The sequence below is a fragment of the Triturus cristatus genome, chromosome 3_1 (assembly GCF_964204655.1).
Source record: "Triturus cristatus chromosome 3_1, aTriCri1.1, whole genome shotgun sequence".
In the NCBI taxonomy this organism is placed as follows: Eukaryota; Metazoa; Chordata; class Amphibia; order Caudata; family Salamandridae; genus Triturus; species Triturus cristatus.
In genome coordinates this window covers 1,152,569,328-1,152,586,916 of record NC_140583.1, presented here as the reverse complement: position 1 = coordinate 1,152,586,916, position 17,589 = coordinate 1,152,569,328, and the positions used below count along the sequence as shown (strand labels likewise).

The 17,589-nt window shown below is 45.4% G+C and overlaps 1 protein-coding gene across 1 annotated transcript in view; it reads right to left on the bottom strand.

Annotated features, from left to right (window-relative positions):
• Window positions 1–1,082: 1,082 nt before the first annotated feature.
• Window positions 1,083–17,589, bottom strand: part of LOC146861656 (cytochrome P450 27C1-like) — a 166,339-nt gene continuing 149,832 nt past the window's right edge. Inside the window, exon 9 of the mRNA XM_085646010.1 lies at window positions 1,083–1,726. Within this exon, the coding sequence (XP_085502136.1) occupies window positions 1,610–1,726 (117 nt within the window). The 3' untranslated portion in view covers window positions 1,083–1,609. The remainder of the gene's footprint in view (window positions 1,727–17,589) is intronic.

Genomic DNA, 17,589 nt, shown 5'->3' with positions numbered 1-17,589 from the left:
CTACTGAGCAAGCAGACATAATTTTTCAGGGCACGCCCCACAAAATATATATGTTGACTTGAAAGGATATGTTGTTTCGGGATTCCCAATTCCTTTCACTTTCTATCTGTAGTTTCCCTGAAACAGTACAATCATACTTTGGTCTGAAAAAACATATGTGGCAGACTAACCTGAAGTAGCACTTACAATTATGCTCAAACTCCAAAGCCAAGATTCCACTTTCTCAATGTACAAAAGAAATGCAGTTATTCACCACAGTACATAGATGCTGCTCTGAGCTGAGAAGAGGCATCTCCACTTGGAGATAACATTTTGTCCAATTAAAATTACTCAAGTATAGGATTCTGACCAAAATGTGAGCGACATTCTGGAGCTGTTTAGCCAACACCTCTTCAATTACATGGTGCCTAGAGAACGTCCATGTACAAGTACACCAGCCTAGCTCGGAAAACCTAATTTCAATGTAAGGTGCAAGCAAGTCACAAGATAGTTGAAGAATGCTCTTCTTTGCCTTGCAGAGTCACTCTTACAAATACAGACATCAGATTCCTCCTGAATGGCTAAACTTAGAGATGAGCTGGGGTTCACTACTTATTCATGTGAACTCTTGTCTTTAGCACCCTTGGAAGGACTTGGTTTACTTACTGATGATCTTTGGAGTTACACAACAAACATGCCTCCTGCGGAACTTACCCTTGAAGATAAAAAAAGCTATCCTTGTGCAGAGCAATAGGAGCGCATCAGGTGAACCCCTAGAGAACAATTGCTCATAAGAGCCAAGTACTCTTTGTTCTCAGTTCAGAAATGTGACTGCTACATTGATTCCGGTCTACTTCAGTTGGAGGAAAAGAGAAGGGTGTACTGTCAGATGTTCGATGGATGGGCAGACGGTAGTAGAGGGCATTGGGCTTGCAAGAGAGCTATATAATGGGCCTCTAGTTTCAATTTACACAAAATAAACTGCCAATGTACTTTTATTCTAATCCATAGGAGGTAGATTATCCATATCATTTTTGATGGAAGGGAATGGGCCAAGCAAGGGCTGTGGTAGTGACCTACATCAGGAGTGCAAAAGCCATTAACTACATAAACAGATCAGCTTTATTCAGGATGTTACCACACATACTGCCCTTCAATAAAATCACTAAGGTGGCCTTAATGCATTCCCTACATCAGTATGTGGGCAACAATGTGTTACAAAACAATGACAAAAACTGCTTTTTAAAACAACAACATATGATTGCTCTGGCACATCTCCAAGGAATGGATATCAAAAGATATTAACCCCCGCTTGGAATAGTCCCATGTCAGATTCTATATACAAGTGTTTGCAGATACTCATCTTTATCACCATACAGTCTAAAGAAACGTGCAATTTAATTTCCTAACTCTGACGTTCTAAAATCCTACAGCTATACATAAACAGCCTATTTATAATTAAAATAAATGAACAAGTAATGTCTTGTGATTTCATCTAGAATGATTTCCAGATTTGCGGAAGGGAAGTCCGAGCATCCTTTCAGTGGAGCAGAGCTCTGGCAGATCCTTGGCAAGTCAGTGTAGGACCCCAGCTTACAGCAGGCCACTAAAATGTTTGAAGGCATCAGTCTCACTTCCGGTCACAGAACCTCACGTTGATGGAATCACCAGGGGCTAGAAGTCCGTGGGTTTTTGCCTTAACTTCTTTTGTTTTTGGAGAAGTCTTGATCTCAAATTTCTGGAGCAGCTGAAAAAAGTAACAAATGCTTTTGTTGAACCAAAGGGTACAAAATGGATGGTGCTAAGATTTCCCTATAATACCTTTTTTTAGATTTAATGTTTTATGAGTTCTAATGTAACCAGCGAAAGTGTTGGATAAATAGTAGTCTGAAACCATTATGTAAGTAAGTAGTAAGTAAAACTTTATTCGATAAAAAAATCATCATAAAAGTGTACAATTTTTACAATACAGTAAAAATAAAAACAGAAACCCACCAATCCTTAAATACAAGCAACAACACATGTTTCACTTTTACTAATTTAGTAAAATGTACATAAAAACACTATCAGATATCATGGGGACTTCCTACCAGGGTGCCTTCTAGCGATTAGGTGGGATAAAGGAGGGCCTTGGTCCTCCTCATGCGTGTCAACCATGCACTGCCCAAGTATTTAGCTACTCCGCACACCATGGCAGTGGAGGTCGTGTTGGTGCAAAGAACCCGCAGGGCCATTTTGTGACATCTAAGGCCCAGCCCCTTACATAGTGGCTTTAACCATGTCCTCCTGGCTACCCTGTATGCTTGACAGGCAAAGAAGAAATGCGCCACGGACTCATTAGGGGCTGCACAGCCCGGGCAAGCTTTCAATGAGCCACCCTGGTTATTCCACCCAGAGGTGAAATCATTCACCGGAAGAGTCCCAAACCTAACCTTTAGGTAGAGTGATCTATCCAGGGGTTTCTCTATAAAATCCAAAAATGGTTCAAGCTTCCTTGTCCATTTGAACACCAAGAACCGCTCAGTTAGAGGGCCCCCTACACCTCTACATGAGGTCTCCATCTGGACCCAGTCCCAATACAGCTTCTTAATCACTAGCTTGGGAGGCGGAGTTTGGCTCTGCCATGATTCGCTCAAACCCAATAGCACAACCAACTGCCTCAGATTGCTCAACCACTTAATCTTATTACCTGTATTAAGCAAAATAAGTTCGTCTAAAGCAGCTGCATAATTTTGAAGCTCCCGGGTCCTTCGTAAACGAACCCAAAAGAGTAATGGGCGCAGGCGCACTAGGTCTTTAAAAGGGCGCCTGCCCAAATCTAACCGTAATGGGATTAACGGAGTAGAAGCAGGAAGGGCTACCAGATCTCTCAAGAATTTATTTTCAGATGTGACTAGCTCCGATGTATTCTCGGACCCCCATAGTGCGGAGCCGTATAGGGCGGACGGTAATACTTGGCCCTCATAAATTGCGAGAGTCGGTGCCACAGGTTTACTCATGGACTCCCGGTGTTCTCTCAGGACCGCCCCTGAGACTATTTTATAGTTTAGTAACATTTTGGCCAAGTGGTCTTTCCAACTCATCCGACTATTAACCCTAACGCCCAAATAATCAAAGGAATCTTCCAACTCCAAAGGCTCACCATTGAGCAAGAGATTATTCCTGAATCTATTAGAGGGTGATAAGGCCATAAGCTTTGTTTTAGAGGTATTGATGGTAAGACCTCTGTCGGTACAGAACGCACTAAAACGGTTCAGGAGCTTTTGGAGGCCTGCGGGGGTTTTAGAGATCAAAATGGTGTCATCCGCGAAGAGTAGGGTAGGTGTTTTTTCCCCTGCCAGGGATGGCGCATCTGCCGAATCCTCTCTCAGATGGTCCACCACTCCGTTCACAAAGAGAGAGAACAGGGTCGGTGCCATAACACATCCCTGGCGTACTCCCCTCCTCACAGGTACCCTCTCTGTCAGTTGTCCTTGGGTGCCCCATCTGATCCTCGCATAATTCCCCTCGTGGAGTTTCACAATAAAACACAAAAGTGGTCCTGGGATGCCCATCTTCTCTAAAATGTCCCACAGCCTTGCATGGGGGACCAAGTCGAACGCCATCCTGAGATCTATGAAAGCCAGGTATAGACTACCTTTATTGATGGTTACTGACTTCCAATAGATCGCAAAGAAGCGGAAGACCTGGTCCATCGTGCCCACCTTTTGTCGAAACCCAGCTTGGAAGTGAGAAAGAACGTGCTCCTCTTCCATCCAGGCACCCACCCGCATGATAATGACCCTGCCAACCACCTTCTGGATCACGTCAATTAGACTGATCGGTCTGTAGTTGGCAGGGTCGTCTATGGCACCCTTCTTGAACACAGTTATCACCTCTGCTCCCTTCCACGAGTCTGGCACGGGATATCCCTTAGAAATCAGATTCATTATTTGGGCAATAAGTTTAGCCCATGCTACGGGTTCTTCCAGAAGGAGATCCCCTGGTATCCCATCAGGGCCAGCAGCCTTCTTCGGGGTCAAGTGTCTAATAGCCAATACCACCTCGGAAGCCAAAAAAGGTTCTTCAAACATCAATAAAGAAGGGGCCCTACTAACTGGATCAGGGGGAGAAGAGCGGGTCGCGTCTATCCCACCATACAGTGCAGAAAAATGGCAATACCATTGTTGGCTTGTTACATGATTAACTATTGGTGGCGTGTTACGCTGCCTCGCCTTATTAATCAATTCCCAGAACAACGATGAATTCTTCCTTTTAGAAGCACATTTAAGATCCTGCCAGTATTGTTCCTCCCACTCTTGTTTGGCCAGCACCAGTGCCTTTGCATAATCCTTCCTGGCTGCTCTAACTAGGGATTGACTCTTTTTACGCAGAGCAACTGTTATCTCTTTCCTTTTTACCTTGCACTGGTCCGAGTACCAAGGGCTGCTGGTTTTGGGCATTTTTATTTTCAAACTGCCGTTTTTACCCTGGATTAAAAAGTATTTCCCTACTTCCTCTATTGTATTTTTGTAAGCCAGTGCGAATGGTGGTCCCTGGGTACTACCTGTTCCCAATTCAAGATCCGTCACCTCCATGGTCAGATCTACTACATGCGCCCGAATCCTTGCCAGATTATCAACCTGGGATTGAACCTTGTCCCATTTCAGCCTACGATTACCATTATATGGGACAACCTCGTTGGTTGTCCTCAGGGGGGCGTTCTTCTCACAACCTTTTCGGTTGCCCCACCTTAACTTCATACATAGGGGGTTATGATCGCTATCCTGCGAAGGTACCACCTCCATATCTATTAGATCACACCATGTGACATCCAATAGAATATAATCAATTCTAGACGGACCACTAAGCCTATTAAAGGTCATAGCTCCAGCACGGTCAGAAGATGACCTGCCATTTAGTGCTCTTAGATTATGTTCCGCTGTAAGGGCATTGATCTGAATTACCTTTGATGACCATTTTTTAATTGGGGCTAGTGTCAGGGCCAGGATGGACCATCTAGAGTCCTCCTCCTCAGTACCCAAAGGGTCATCCCCACCAAGGGGTTCAAATGTACAATTAAAATCCCCACCCACAATAATTTTGGAGGTTGGGGGGCAGTTGGCTAGTGCCTGTTCTAAAGTCGTTACTGTACTTGAGGTTGTATCCCCCGGGGTCCCTCTAGAATAGATATTAAATAAATCTATCCTGCTGCCCTTTTTTTGTCCTGCGAATGAGAGGTGTTGAATGTCCCTACTTGCTGAATCATGGGTAGAAACATCTCAGTTCAATTCAATTTTTACCCAAACATGTAAACCCCCTGCTGGTCTGCCCTTCCCACAACATTGAGCGGGCAGGAAAAAGGTTGCGTAACCGGAGAAGTGTGGCTCACTGGTTAGAGTAGGCAGACCTGGAAGCAGAGGTCACCCCGGGACCAGGGTTCAATTCCCGGCTCGGCTGGGTCTTGAGTCCATAAATTGTCCATGGACTCGATAATTCTCGCTCCAGTGCATACTCGATTCATGGGTTCACACTCTGCGACTCTGGGCAATAGCTTGCTTAATCTCCACAATGGCCCCTCGCGGCGGGATGCCTGGCTTTCACCTTGTGGATGCCCTGCTGGGTTATCTCACAGGGGAATACCAGGACGGGTTCCCTAAGCAAGCGCTTAGAGACCAGTTGGTGATTTGCGCTATATAAATATCTGCACATTTACATTTACTGGAAGCAAACTCCAAGTTTCTTGGAACATACATACATCGAACTTCTCGATGAAGGTATTCCATTCTGGGAGAACCATCTTTTTTTGCAATCCAGCCACATTCCAAGATACCAAATGGATAGCCTCATTACCTGTTGCAAACAGGTCAGGATTAACCCCCTTGTTCCCACCCAGCACACATGGGATAGGATCGTTAGTAGCTTCTAATGGGCATATTGATTTTGGCGGTAGACAGCCATCGACACTGCACCCCAAAGACTGAGGTTGAGTGGTGGTTGCGATCCCGCCAATATCAAATCTATTGGCTACCGTTGGAACCTTGTTCCCAATATCAGAACTAATGGCCTCTATATGAATCTCACAATCACTGCCCACTGGGCTAGCGGCGCCTGTACGGCCCACCATGCCCAGCATTGACTGTAATCTTCAATCGCATTCATCCATTCCGGTGAACGCATCAAACCTGTTCTCTACCTCCAAGGGAGTAAAGGGTCTCAGATGGTCCATTCTCCTGTTGGTATTTCTGTTAAGTCTAGGGGGTACGATGTTCCACCCAAAGGTATCAACAGCAGGAGCTGTGTAGGGGCCGTGTGCCAATTGCCTAGTAATGGGTGCTATTGGGAAGTTTGTATAAATTGGAGCCTGTTTACTTATATGGGATAAAGGGAACACCAGGGATCTAGGATAGAAATATGTCAAGGCACGGGGGATGATACAGTTGTTACCATTTCCCGTAGGCCAGTTCAGTATATAATCAACTGCACGTGGGTCTCTAAAACTAACTACAACTATATCTCCCTCGATGTCTTTACATCTACCACCCAACCAGGGGAGACGCCTAACATGCATTATCTCACCATTGATGTTCTTTGTGATTGGTCTATGTATACTGAGCCAATGCATAATTTTGTTTTTCAACTGGGTGAACCCTTCTCTTTTGTTATCTACCAGATTGGCACCCCCGTCAAAACAACCACAAGGGGCACAGCTTCTGGGGGTAGTTCTACTTGTGGCCCATTGTTCACTAAAGCCCTGTTGTAACTATTACTTCCCCACTCTTCCCACTTGTTCCCAGTGGGTGCCTTTGCTCTTCCCCCCAAGAGGTCACTAGCTGGGTTCCCGACCGAAGTATTTACAATCATAGGGGGCAATAACCTTTGATGGTTAAGAGCTATTTGATTGGTGGGCTGGGGTGTAGCTTTAATGAATTGGGGTGTGACTTTGGGTGCATCAATAGTAGGTAGTGGGTCAATGGGGGTAGGGGGGACAGCCACATTCACCTGAGCCTTGACCGGATCGACCTTCCTGCTTATAACGGATTCTATATCCGCAAGTCTTTTCTCCACCCTCTTCAAACTCTCAATAATGGGCAAGATGAGAGACCTAATCAAATGGCCCAAATTGTCTTGTTGAGCAGCAGAGGGGGCTGCCATCAGCAGCGATTCAGCGGGGGTAGAAAGTAACTCGGTGATGTTCACATCCGATTCTTGGCCTACAAATGGAGAAGGGAGTGCCGAATTAGGCATAATTGCTGGTACAACCACTTTCCCCAGTACAGTACTAGCAGCCGACTTTGTATGCTTCCCAAAATCAGAGTGGCTAATCTTAGATTTAACCAGCCCCCCTCCCTTCTTACGTCTTATTTTACTTGGTGGTGGGCCATGAATCTTAACCACTTCAGATTTCTTAGGGTTCTTCGTAGCCGGTTTACCACAGATAGGGATATGTGTATTTGAGACAACGGGTATACTAATAGAACTGTGAAGGGGAGTATCGCTGATATCCTGGTCAATAGGCGCACAATTGTAGGAGTGCAATCCCGTAACAAAAATGGAACACTCTCCTGCGAAGGAGGATCATCATTATCATTAGGTCTACCTCCATCCCGGGGAAGTGCCTGGAGTGTGGAGACTTCGGGAGCCCTAAGTTTTAAACTTTCAACTGAGCGATGACGCTCTGTCCTGCGCTCGGCCAGTATTTTTTCCCTGACCTCATCCGGCTGGACCCTTGTAAAATATTTGTCGAGAGAACCATTTATCAAACCCCCCGGCTTTTCCAGAGTGGCTTTATCGGGACTCTGAGCCATAACAGCAATGATGTCGGGGAGTACGGATGAACGCAGGAATATAAATAACAATTGAGAATGACCGGGCCCTGCCCGGCCTCACTCGGCCTCTGAGGGCCTTAGAGGGCTTCGTCCCGGTCTGCGCCCCGCTCGCGTCCCGCTTACGCGTATGTGGGCGTATCAAGATATAGAAGTCAGGGGGAGGTGTCGGGAAGAGGCCCCAGCTGCAGGCAGTGATTGAGCGCAAGCCCCGCTGGTCCTCGCAGTCCCGCGAGCAGAATTGACGATGAGGAAGAAAACACTCGTCCCTCTGATTCCCCACGGTAAGCTCCTCCGGGCAGATCACAAGGTTTCAGGCAGTGGCAAAAGGAATGTCCAAGCCTCCGAGCTGCTCCCGCGAAGCGGGGGCCGCGAGGCGTTATGTTCCGCAGGGGTGAGGTGTCGGGAAGAGGCCCCAGCTGCAGGCAGTGATTGAGCGCAAGGCCCGCTGGTCCTCGCAGTCCCGCGAGCAGAATTGACGATGAGGAAGAAAACACTTGTCCCTCTGATTCCCCACGGTAAGCTCCTCCGGGCAGATCACAAGGTTACAGGCAGTGGCAAAAGGAATGTCCGAGCGGCTCCCGCGAAGCGGGGGCTGCGAGGCATTATGCTCCGCAGGGGGGAGGTGTCGGGAAGAGGCCCCAGCTGCAGGCAGTGATTGAGCGCAAGGCCCGCTGGTCCTTGCAGTCCCGCAAGCAGAATTGACGATGAGGAAGAAAACACTCGTCCCTCTGATTCCCCACGGTAAGCTCCTCCGGGCAGATCACAAGGTTTCAGGCAGTGGCAAAAGAAATGTCCAAGCCTCCGAGCGGCACCCCCATTATGTCCATCACAAATTTGTGGCTCTATACCTGTTCAGATGTACAATTTATGTCACCTGTTTCTATTAATTCACAAGGGCCCTAATATTAAGCTATCAACACTAGATTAATGTACATACAATGAATACAAATTAGATGGTTTTATATTGTTAGCAGTTATCATTAAATTCTCTCTCTTGTGCAAACGATGACAACCACATACCCTCTCTGAGTAACAAATAGTATTGCTAGAAATCCAACTTCAGCATGTATGGCTTCAACATTAACATTTACAAATATCATCATACCCAAAAATGATGTTACTATTTTACAAGTATCTGTTTCCCACCATGATCATTCTCAATCCCAGCAATGCCTATATTAAGGCTCACATTAGTCATAACAAAAAATCTAAAATCAAGTGGGATAAAAAACATACATACTTGTAATTCACTACTGATTATGAGTTTCTTCTTTGAGTATCAGAATAAATCTGTTTGCATGATCTCAAAACAGATTTTCATACCTAGAATTTTAAACTTTGGAAATCACCTATTGAAATACCCTTCCAAGTAGAGAAACAATTTGTAAAGGTATCAGCTATCAGTTGGACAATCTGGCACTGCTCCTTTCAATTCAACTGCCCCAGAATGCCCAGGAGTATCAGTCAAAAATACCATTTTACCATTTTAACTATAAGCCTCAAGTAACAATCTCACATGGCTGTTTATGAATTCAAAAAGGACACCCATAATGGAGAAGGAAAATGTGAATTCTAATCAGTTTTTTGCAGCTTGCTGTATTGTAGATTGACATGTATTGTAGATCGACATGCCGTGCTTTGTCCTCAAATGCGGTCTTGGGTTTAAAATATTAGAAATTCTTTAGTTAGATTATTGTAAGTGTCCCATCCCAATAAGTGTGCCAGCATAAGCAAGTGAAGTAAAGTAAAAAAGGCTTAGTAAAGCCCACTATCAAGTATTTTTTACCATTCACATGGCAGGTGGGTGGCTACATCTCGCCAAGCTACAAACACTGGTTAAAGGTAGGTAACATTTTGTGTCTACAGGATGTATTGATTTGGGTCACTTGGACATCTTTTATTGCATGAATCTCCCCAAAGTAGTGTTTAGTGAATTATGAGCAGACAATCAAGTTGTAGCTATGAAAATGTCCACAAGTGTGATATTGCCAGGGAAAATCTTGGTGACTCCTTTTTTCTATGTTATACAAACCTTAAATGTCTACGAGTTCTCTGTTTGCATGCATAGCAGTGCATTGCGCAATCCATCTCACTGTGCTCCCTTGCAAATAGCTGTGGAAGGGGGGTGGGAACAAAGGAGTCAAATAACTATTTTGGTTTTCATAAAAGCTTAAGTTGTGAATGTACCACGTGCATGCACTTATCATAATTAGTGAATGCAATATTCTTTTTGCACTCTTCGTAAGCTTGCAAGGGAAAGGTGTAAATTTAACAATTGGATTGAGAAAAAAAAGGTAATAAAACCTTTGGAAAGAACCATGGACTTGTACATAAAGCTCCATTGTCTTTGTGGACTTAGATGAAATGTTCTTCTAGGGGCAGCAGATTGATCCTATTACCGGTAGGTATAGAAGTGATTGATAAAACAACTACCACTTTCCATGTTAAGGCATGTAATAAGCAAAAGCATAATTGCTCAAAAAGTGTACTTTGTCTTGTTAAGACTGATATCCCAAGTTAGCATAAGGGGATCATTAGGTGGGATAACTCTCCTTAACCTTTTAATGGAAACTTTAATGATTGTAATTTTCAAAAGTAAAATGAATTACATTTTGCAAATATGCAGCTAGTGCCACAAAATACATACGGATGTAAGTGTAGGCAAGGCCTACTTCTTTAACAGAAAAAAGGAGTGAGCGATATGCGATAAATATGCAGTGAGTGAAGGTACATTAGTTTATTTACTGCAAAGCACAAAGCATTCCATCTGTGTGCAGAGCCGGCCCATATTGTTGGGTGGTGTGTTTCCTTGGAATGAACCAGATGTCAGAAAAAAACATAATCTATTTTGGAATCCACGTGCTGATGCCTTGTGGATTTTAACAAAGTGAGAAAGAATAATTTTCAAAACGAAAACTCCTGAACTAAACAACTTGTGATAGTCTGGGCCCAACACTAGATGGCAGGAAAGTGAGCAGTCTGTGATCCACAACAGCACGCACTGAAAGGAAGGTCTACAAGTAACATTTCCTTCTCCATCATGGAACAGTCCAAACATTAGGAGAATAGAAACATATCCCTTAAACCTAGACATGGGTAAACCAAGAGAACAGTAAGGAAACAGTGACGCTCCAATCACACAGCAAGTGATAAATCTGCAAATCTTAGCGCAACATTCATCATGAAAGCAGCAGTCTCTGTTCTGGAATGAGCTTTTACTTATTAAAGAACGGAGATGTCATTTTCACGATAATATGCAGCAATCAAAATCACTATCCATCTAGCAATGGGCTATTTTTGAAGTCACTAAACCACTGTAGATAGATTCATGATTCACAAAAACATTTTTTGCAGCGATATATATGTATATATATATATATATATATATATATATATATATATATAACCTATTGGCAGTCGCCAGTGGGTAGTTATAGTTAGGACCTATTTTCCATAGGAAATCCGCAACATTCTATTTGGAATAACGTTGGCGCCAATTGACGAATCTTCGCAAATTTTTTGAAACTTTTGGCCAGCTCCGGTCCGCTCCTATCCTGAAAATTTCACAGTGATTCGTCATGCGGGGGCCGAGAAAAAAGGGGGGTCCCAAAACGCGTTTTCAACATTCTGAATTTATGGCAAATGTGTGACACATCTGAATGCCTTCTTGATGGAATCAAAGTAAAAAACTGAAAGTATTTCCTACTGAGGAGACTGCAGTAAATGAGTAAATCAGGAGACTTCATAACAAATAAATCTCCCAAGATGGCCACCAGAGACAAAAGAGCCCAAATGTAGCCCAAATATCACCCAGATGTAGCCCAAGTATAGCCCAATGACAGAATGTCCCAGAGTGTTCTAATGAACAACTAGAGCGCTAACAGTCTTACTTATGACAAAAGTATGGCACACCTGAAGCCATCTTGATTGGAATAAAGTGGTAACACTTAAAACATTTAATTTACAAAGGAACAAAATGAGGGGGTCATTTTGCCATAGACATTATGATTAGTGCTGCAGAAAGAAGAATTAGGGCACATTTTGACTTCTCAAATCCTCTTCTATTTCATAAAAAAATTCTGACATGCAGACTGAAACATGCACTTTGAATACCAGCAGCAGACTTCCCTGGTGAGCAGTAGCTTTACTACAGTGATCTAATGAGCAACTAGAGTGCTAACATTCAGAATTTATGACAAATGTGTGACACATCTGAATGCCTTCTTGATGGAACCAAAGTAAAAAACTGAAAGTATTTCCTACTGAGGAGACTGCAGTAAAAGAGGAAATTAGGAAACTTCATAACAAATAAATCTCCCAAGATGGCCACCAGAGACAAAAGAGCCCAAATGTAGCCCAAATATCACCCAGATGTAGCCCAAGTATAGCCCAGTGACAGAATGTCCCAGAGTGTTCTTAAAAACAACTAGAGCGCTTACTGTCTTACTTATGACAAAAGTATGGCACACCTGAAGCCATCTTGATTGGAATAAACTAGTAACACTTAAAACATTTAATTTAAAAAGGAACACAATGAGGGGGTTCATTTTGCCATAGAAATTATGATTAGTGCTGAAGAAAGAAAAATTAGGGCACATTTTGAGTGTCTTCTCAAATCCTCTTCTATTCCATTAAAAAATTCTGATATGCAGACTGAAACATGCACTTTTAATACCAGCAGCAGACTTCCGTGGTGAGCAGTAGCTTTACTACAATGATCTAATGAGCAACTGGAGTGCTAACATTCAGAATTTATGGCAAATGTGTGACATATCTGAATACCTTCTTGATGGAATCAACGTAAAAAACTTAAAGCATTTCCTACTGAGGAGACTGCAGTAAATGAGGAAATTAGGAAACTTCATAACAAATAAATCTCCCAAGATGGCCACCAGAGACAAAAGAGCCCAAATGCAGCACAAATATCACCCAGATGTAGTCCACATGTTGCCCAATGACAGAAGTGTGCAAAACACTTATTTTTTGTGTATTTGCAGTTTTATATAGTGCAGACTTGTCAGGTATTGGAGTGCTTTACATGAGCATTGGTTACATCACACAAGATCAAATTCATTTTTTTTGTAGACATGGGGAGATTAAGTGATTTGACCAGAATCACAGAATGTTGAGCTGAAGCAGAAACTCCAACCTGGTTCCCAGTCGCAAAGTCTGCAGCTCTGGAAGTAACACCACATCCTCTCCCCTAAGTGCAACATTTAATCAAGTGGTCAACTGGATAAAAAAACATTAAGATTACAAATAATTTAAGAGTTCTTTGTCGCTATTTGAAAACACAGAAAATATGTCCTCATTTTAGTTTTTTAGAGCACTAACCATAATTTTGATGCAAATAAGACCCTCTCATATATGTAATTTCTAAAGGAAATGCTCTAGGTATTACAGTTTTGATTACATCAAGATGACGTCAGGCGTTCCACACTTTTGTAATAAATATAGAATGTTAGTAATCTAGTTGTTCATTGGGATACTGTTGAGAGGCAGAGGCCAGGGGCACGGACTCTGAAAATTGAAGGCAGGTAGGAGAGTGCAGAGGCAACAATTTGACCACACTGGGCAGGCAGGAAGGGCAGTGGCAGCACAACAGACTATGGAGGGCAGTGGAAAGGGGGGCAGGGGCAACAAACCAACCATACAGGACTGGCAAGAGAGGCTGTGGCAATATAATAGACCATTGTGGGCAGAAGGAAGAGGCAGTGGTAGTATAACCATACGTGCCAACAGACCCGTTTCAGCCAGGAAACGTCCAATATTTTAAAGCTCAAATGGGCTTTATTTGATCTGTCTCCTGTCTACAATCTTCTCTTTTTCAATGTAACTCAAAGGGGAAAATCAATACCCCAGTTTTTTTTCAAAATCTCCCTCTTACCAAGTTCAAAATGTTCGCAAGTATGGTACATTGGATCATGGTAGGCAGGAGGAATTGGGGTAGGGACATGGACTCGGATAACAGAGGACAGGAGGGACATGGAGAGGTGCACCAAACTGACCCTACAGGGCAGGCTTCAGGGTTTGCAGCTGCACAATACACCACACAGGGCATGCGGGACGGGAGTGCAGCACAACAATCCATAGAAAGCAATAGGGAGGGGACAGGACCATGCACATGGACAACAGAGAACAGAGGGGAAAGAGGCAATGGTAGCTAGCTGACCATAATGGACAGACAGGAGAGAACGATGCAGCATAACAGACCATAAAGGTCAGGAGGGACGGATCAGGGGCATTACAATGGAACAGACAAGCCAGGAGGGAGGGAATAGGGGTCTGCACAGGGAAACAGAGGGCTGGGGGCAAGGGGGCAGGGCAGGAGCAGCAAGATGACCATGGAGGTCAGGCAGGATGGGCACTAGAAACAAGACACACCATGGAGAGCAACAGTGAGACTATGATGGCATACACACAGACCATGGAGGGAAGGTGGGAGGGGGTCAGGGGCAGCTAGCTGACCACACAGGGAAGGTAGGAGGGGCCATGGCAGCACAGAAGACCATGCATGGCAAGCGGGAGGGTTAGTGGCAGCACAATGGCTATGATGGGCAAGAAGGAGGGTGCAGGGGCATGCACAAAGGACCATGGAGGATAGAAGGGAGGGTCAGGACCTGGGCACAGACAAGAGAGTTCAGGGGAAGGGGCCTCACAACAGACCGCGCGGGGCAGGCAGGAGGAGCAGTTGCAGCACAACAGACCAGGGAGGGCAGAAGGGTGTGGCAGTAAAATGGACCATGGAGGACAGGAGGAAGGGGATAGGGGCATGGCATGTGGACAGGCAGGGTGGAGGTGGCTGGGACAGGTTACAGTCATCTGAGAATGCTAGGCAGGTGGGAGGGGAGTGGCAGCTCAACAGAACACTCAGAGTAGATAGGAGTGGCAGGTCCATGGAACATGGTGGGCAAAAAGGGTGGAGCAGGGGCATGCACAAAGACATCGGAGAGCAGGGGGAAGGAGAATAGGGGCAGCAAGCTAAGCACAGAGGCTAAGCAGGAGGTCAATGATGGGCATATAACTGGGCAATGGAGGGCAGGAGGAGTGGACTGGTACATCATGCTAAATGGAGGGCAGTGGCAGCACATCAGGCCATGCATGGCAGGATGGAGGAGGCTAGTCCATGGATTCAGACAACAGAGGATAGGGAGGAGGTGGATGGGGCAGCAAGCTAACTGTTCAGAGAAGGTGGGTATTAGGAACTTTATTGTTTTTAAAATATGTGTCTGTGCGAACTACTTACAATTTGAACAAGTATGCATCATAATCTCACTTTTATTCAGGAAGAAGAGGACGTTTGTGACTGTGACTCTGGGCTCACTTGGCAGAAACACCCCCTGACCCTCCACCCCCATCGCAAAATGTAATGCCCGTGAAAAGGGTAGGTGGACGCAGTGTTATATAGAACATAGTCTTGAGAGCACGATTGAAAATGAAAACTAGATATAGTATATGGTATAAACTATGCACCAAAAAGTGTGATATAAGATGAACCGGGGCGAGAAATATAATATGCAATACATTGTGCGCAATGACAGATTCATTGGAGAGCGCAAGATAGCACAGGGCACTAGCGCGTGCTATGCGATATGCGCCTTGGAGTGTAATATGCACAGGGCAGTGTTGTGTAACCTAACTAGTCTCTAAAGTTGTAATATAAAATATGTGCTGGGGAGTGTAACGTTGCATATGCACTGTGACAAAGATATGGATCCCAGATTGTAATATGTATGGCATAGCGCTCAGCGTGATAACATAGGCATCGAGGAAGGCAGGTTAGATGGGGCAATATAACCCATGCGAAGGCAAGTGTGGCATGACATATTCACAGGGTGGTGTTACAGTGCACATGGGCTAGAGAGTGTCATAGCATACGCACTAGCTGGTGGAATACAACACAGAGGTGTGTGGCACTCGGCGGGCACTGGTGGGTGTAACACAGCATTGGGCTTAGCCAGGAGCACGCTGTGACTCTCAAGTGAGGATCGTCTCCTTTCCAGAGAGTAAAATAAAAAGTATTACACATCCGGCGTTGGATGTGTGTTTTATTAACCGTGAGAGGGGTTTCTTGCATAGTTTGGTCGAATTTCTGTCGAATCCCCTTTCAATGGCTTGGTGTGCGTGTGTATTAAATGTGCCCGTCAATAGCTACCCATGTTTGTATAAATAAACGACAAGGATGTCTACTTGGAGAGTACCCACCGGCGGGGGCGCCGGGATTAGGCACGGTAGGGCGTCAGACACGTCAGAGCTTCACTAGCGGTGTAAATACATTCCACGTGGGTTCATTGTCTGCATAGTCGCCTTTTAATGAATATCACGCAAATCGTCATGGTGATAGGTACATACGGTTTGTCCAGCATGTCCTAGTTGTTTCTATAAATATATATTTTAAAAAATAACAAAAAACAAAGGCCGGCCCCGGGGGATGGGGTCCCCAGGGCCATAAGTGGCCTGAGGAGGGGGGCAACGCAGCCCCCCTCCTAAAGAATTTTTTTAAAAAAAGGCCATGACCTGGGGGTCGGGGTCCCCGGGGCCGATTAAGGCCTTGGGAGGGGGGCCACGCAGCCCCCTTCCAAATTTATTTTTTTCAACAAAACAAATTAGGGTGCAGGCCCTGGGGGATGGGGTCCCCAGGGCCAATAAATTAGAAAAAGAAGGGGGGCCACACAGCCCTCCTTCTTAAAAACAATAAAATAAATAAAAGACCGGCATCGCGCCGGAGGCCACACCCCCTCCTTTCAGCACTCTGCAAACGCCCCCCCTGGCCAGTTGTAAGTTGGGGAATTAATTCCCCTTCAATACTGAGGGTCCCTGAGGGCCAACTAGCCCAACAGGTATCTCCAGTATGCGCCAGGGAGCTGTGTTGCAGACTGGTGTTCTGAGGCCACGTCCCTTTTTACACCTCTATGCAACGCAGCTCTGTGGTGCTTACTGGAGGTACCTAGTGGGCTAGTTTGACCCTAGGGACCCTTAGGATTCAAGGGGACTTAATCTCTCAACTTAGAACGGCCACAGGGCGCGTTTACACAGTGGTGAAGGGAGGGGACGGGGCCTGAGGTGACATGTGCAAACACACCCTGTGGCGCTTTTTAAGTTGGGGAAATAATTCCCTTTCAATCCTGAGGGACCCTGGGGGCCAACTAGCCCACCAGGTGCTTCCAGTAAGCGCCACTACTCTGCGTTGCAGAGAGGTGGTGCAGGCCGTGCCCCTTTTTACACCTCTCTGCAATGGCGCTTACTGGACGTACCTAGTGGGCTATTTTGCCCCTAGGGACCCCCAGGATTCAAGGAGACTTAATCTCCCAACTTAAAACGGCCACAGGGCGTGTTTACACAGTGGGGAAGGGAGGGGACGGGGCCTGAGGTGACGTGTGCAAACACGCCCTATGGCGCGTTTTAAGTTGGGGAAATAATTCCCCTTCAATCCTGAGGGTCCCTGGGGGCTAACTAGCCCACCAGGTGCTTCCAGTAAGCGCCACTGAGCTGCGTTGGAGAGAGGTGGTCCAGGCCGGGCCACTTTTTACACCTCTCTGCAACGCAGCTCTGTGGCGCTTACTGGAGGTACCCAGTGGGCTAGTTGGAACCTAGGGACCCTCAGGATTCAAATGAACTTAATCTCCCAACTAAAAACGGCCACAGGGCGTGTTTACACAGTGGTGAAGAGAGGGGACGGGGCCTGAGTTAACGTGTGCGAACACGCCCTGTGGCGCGTTTTAAGTTGGGGAAATGATTACCCTTCAATCCTGAGGGACCCTGGGGGCCAACTAGCCCACCTGGTGCTTCCAATCAGCGCCAC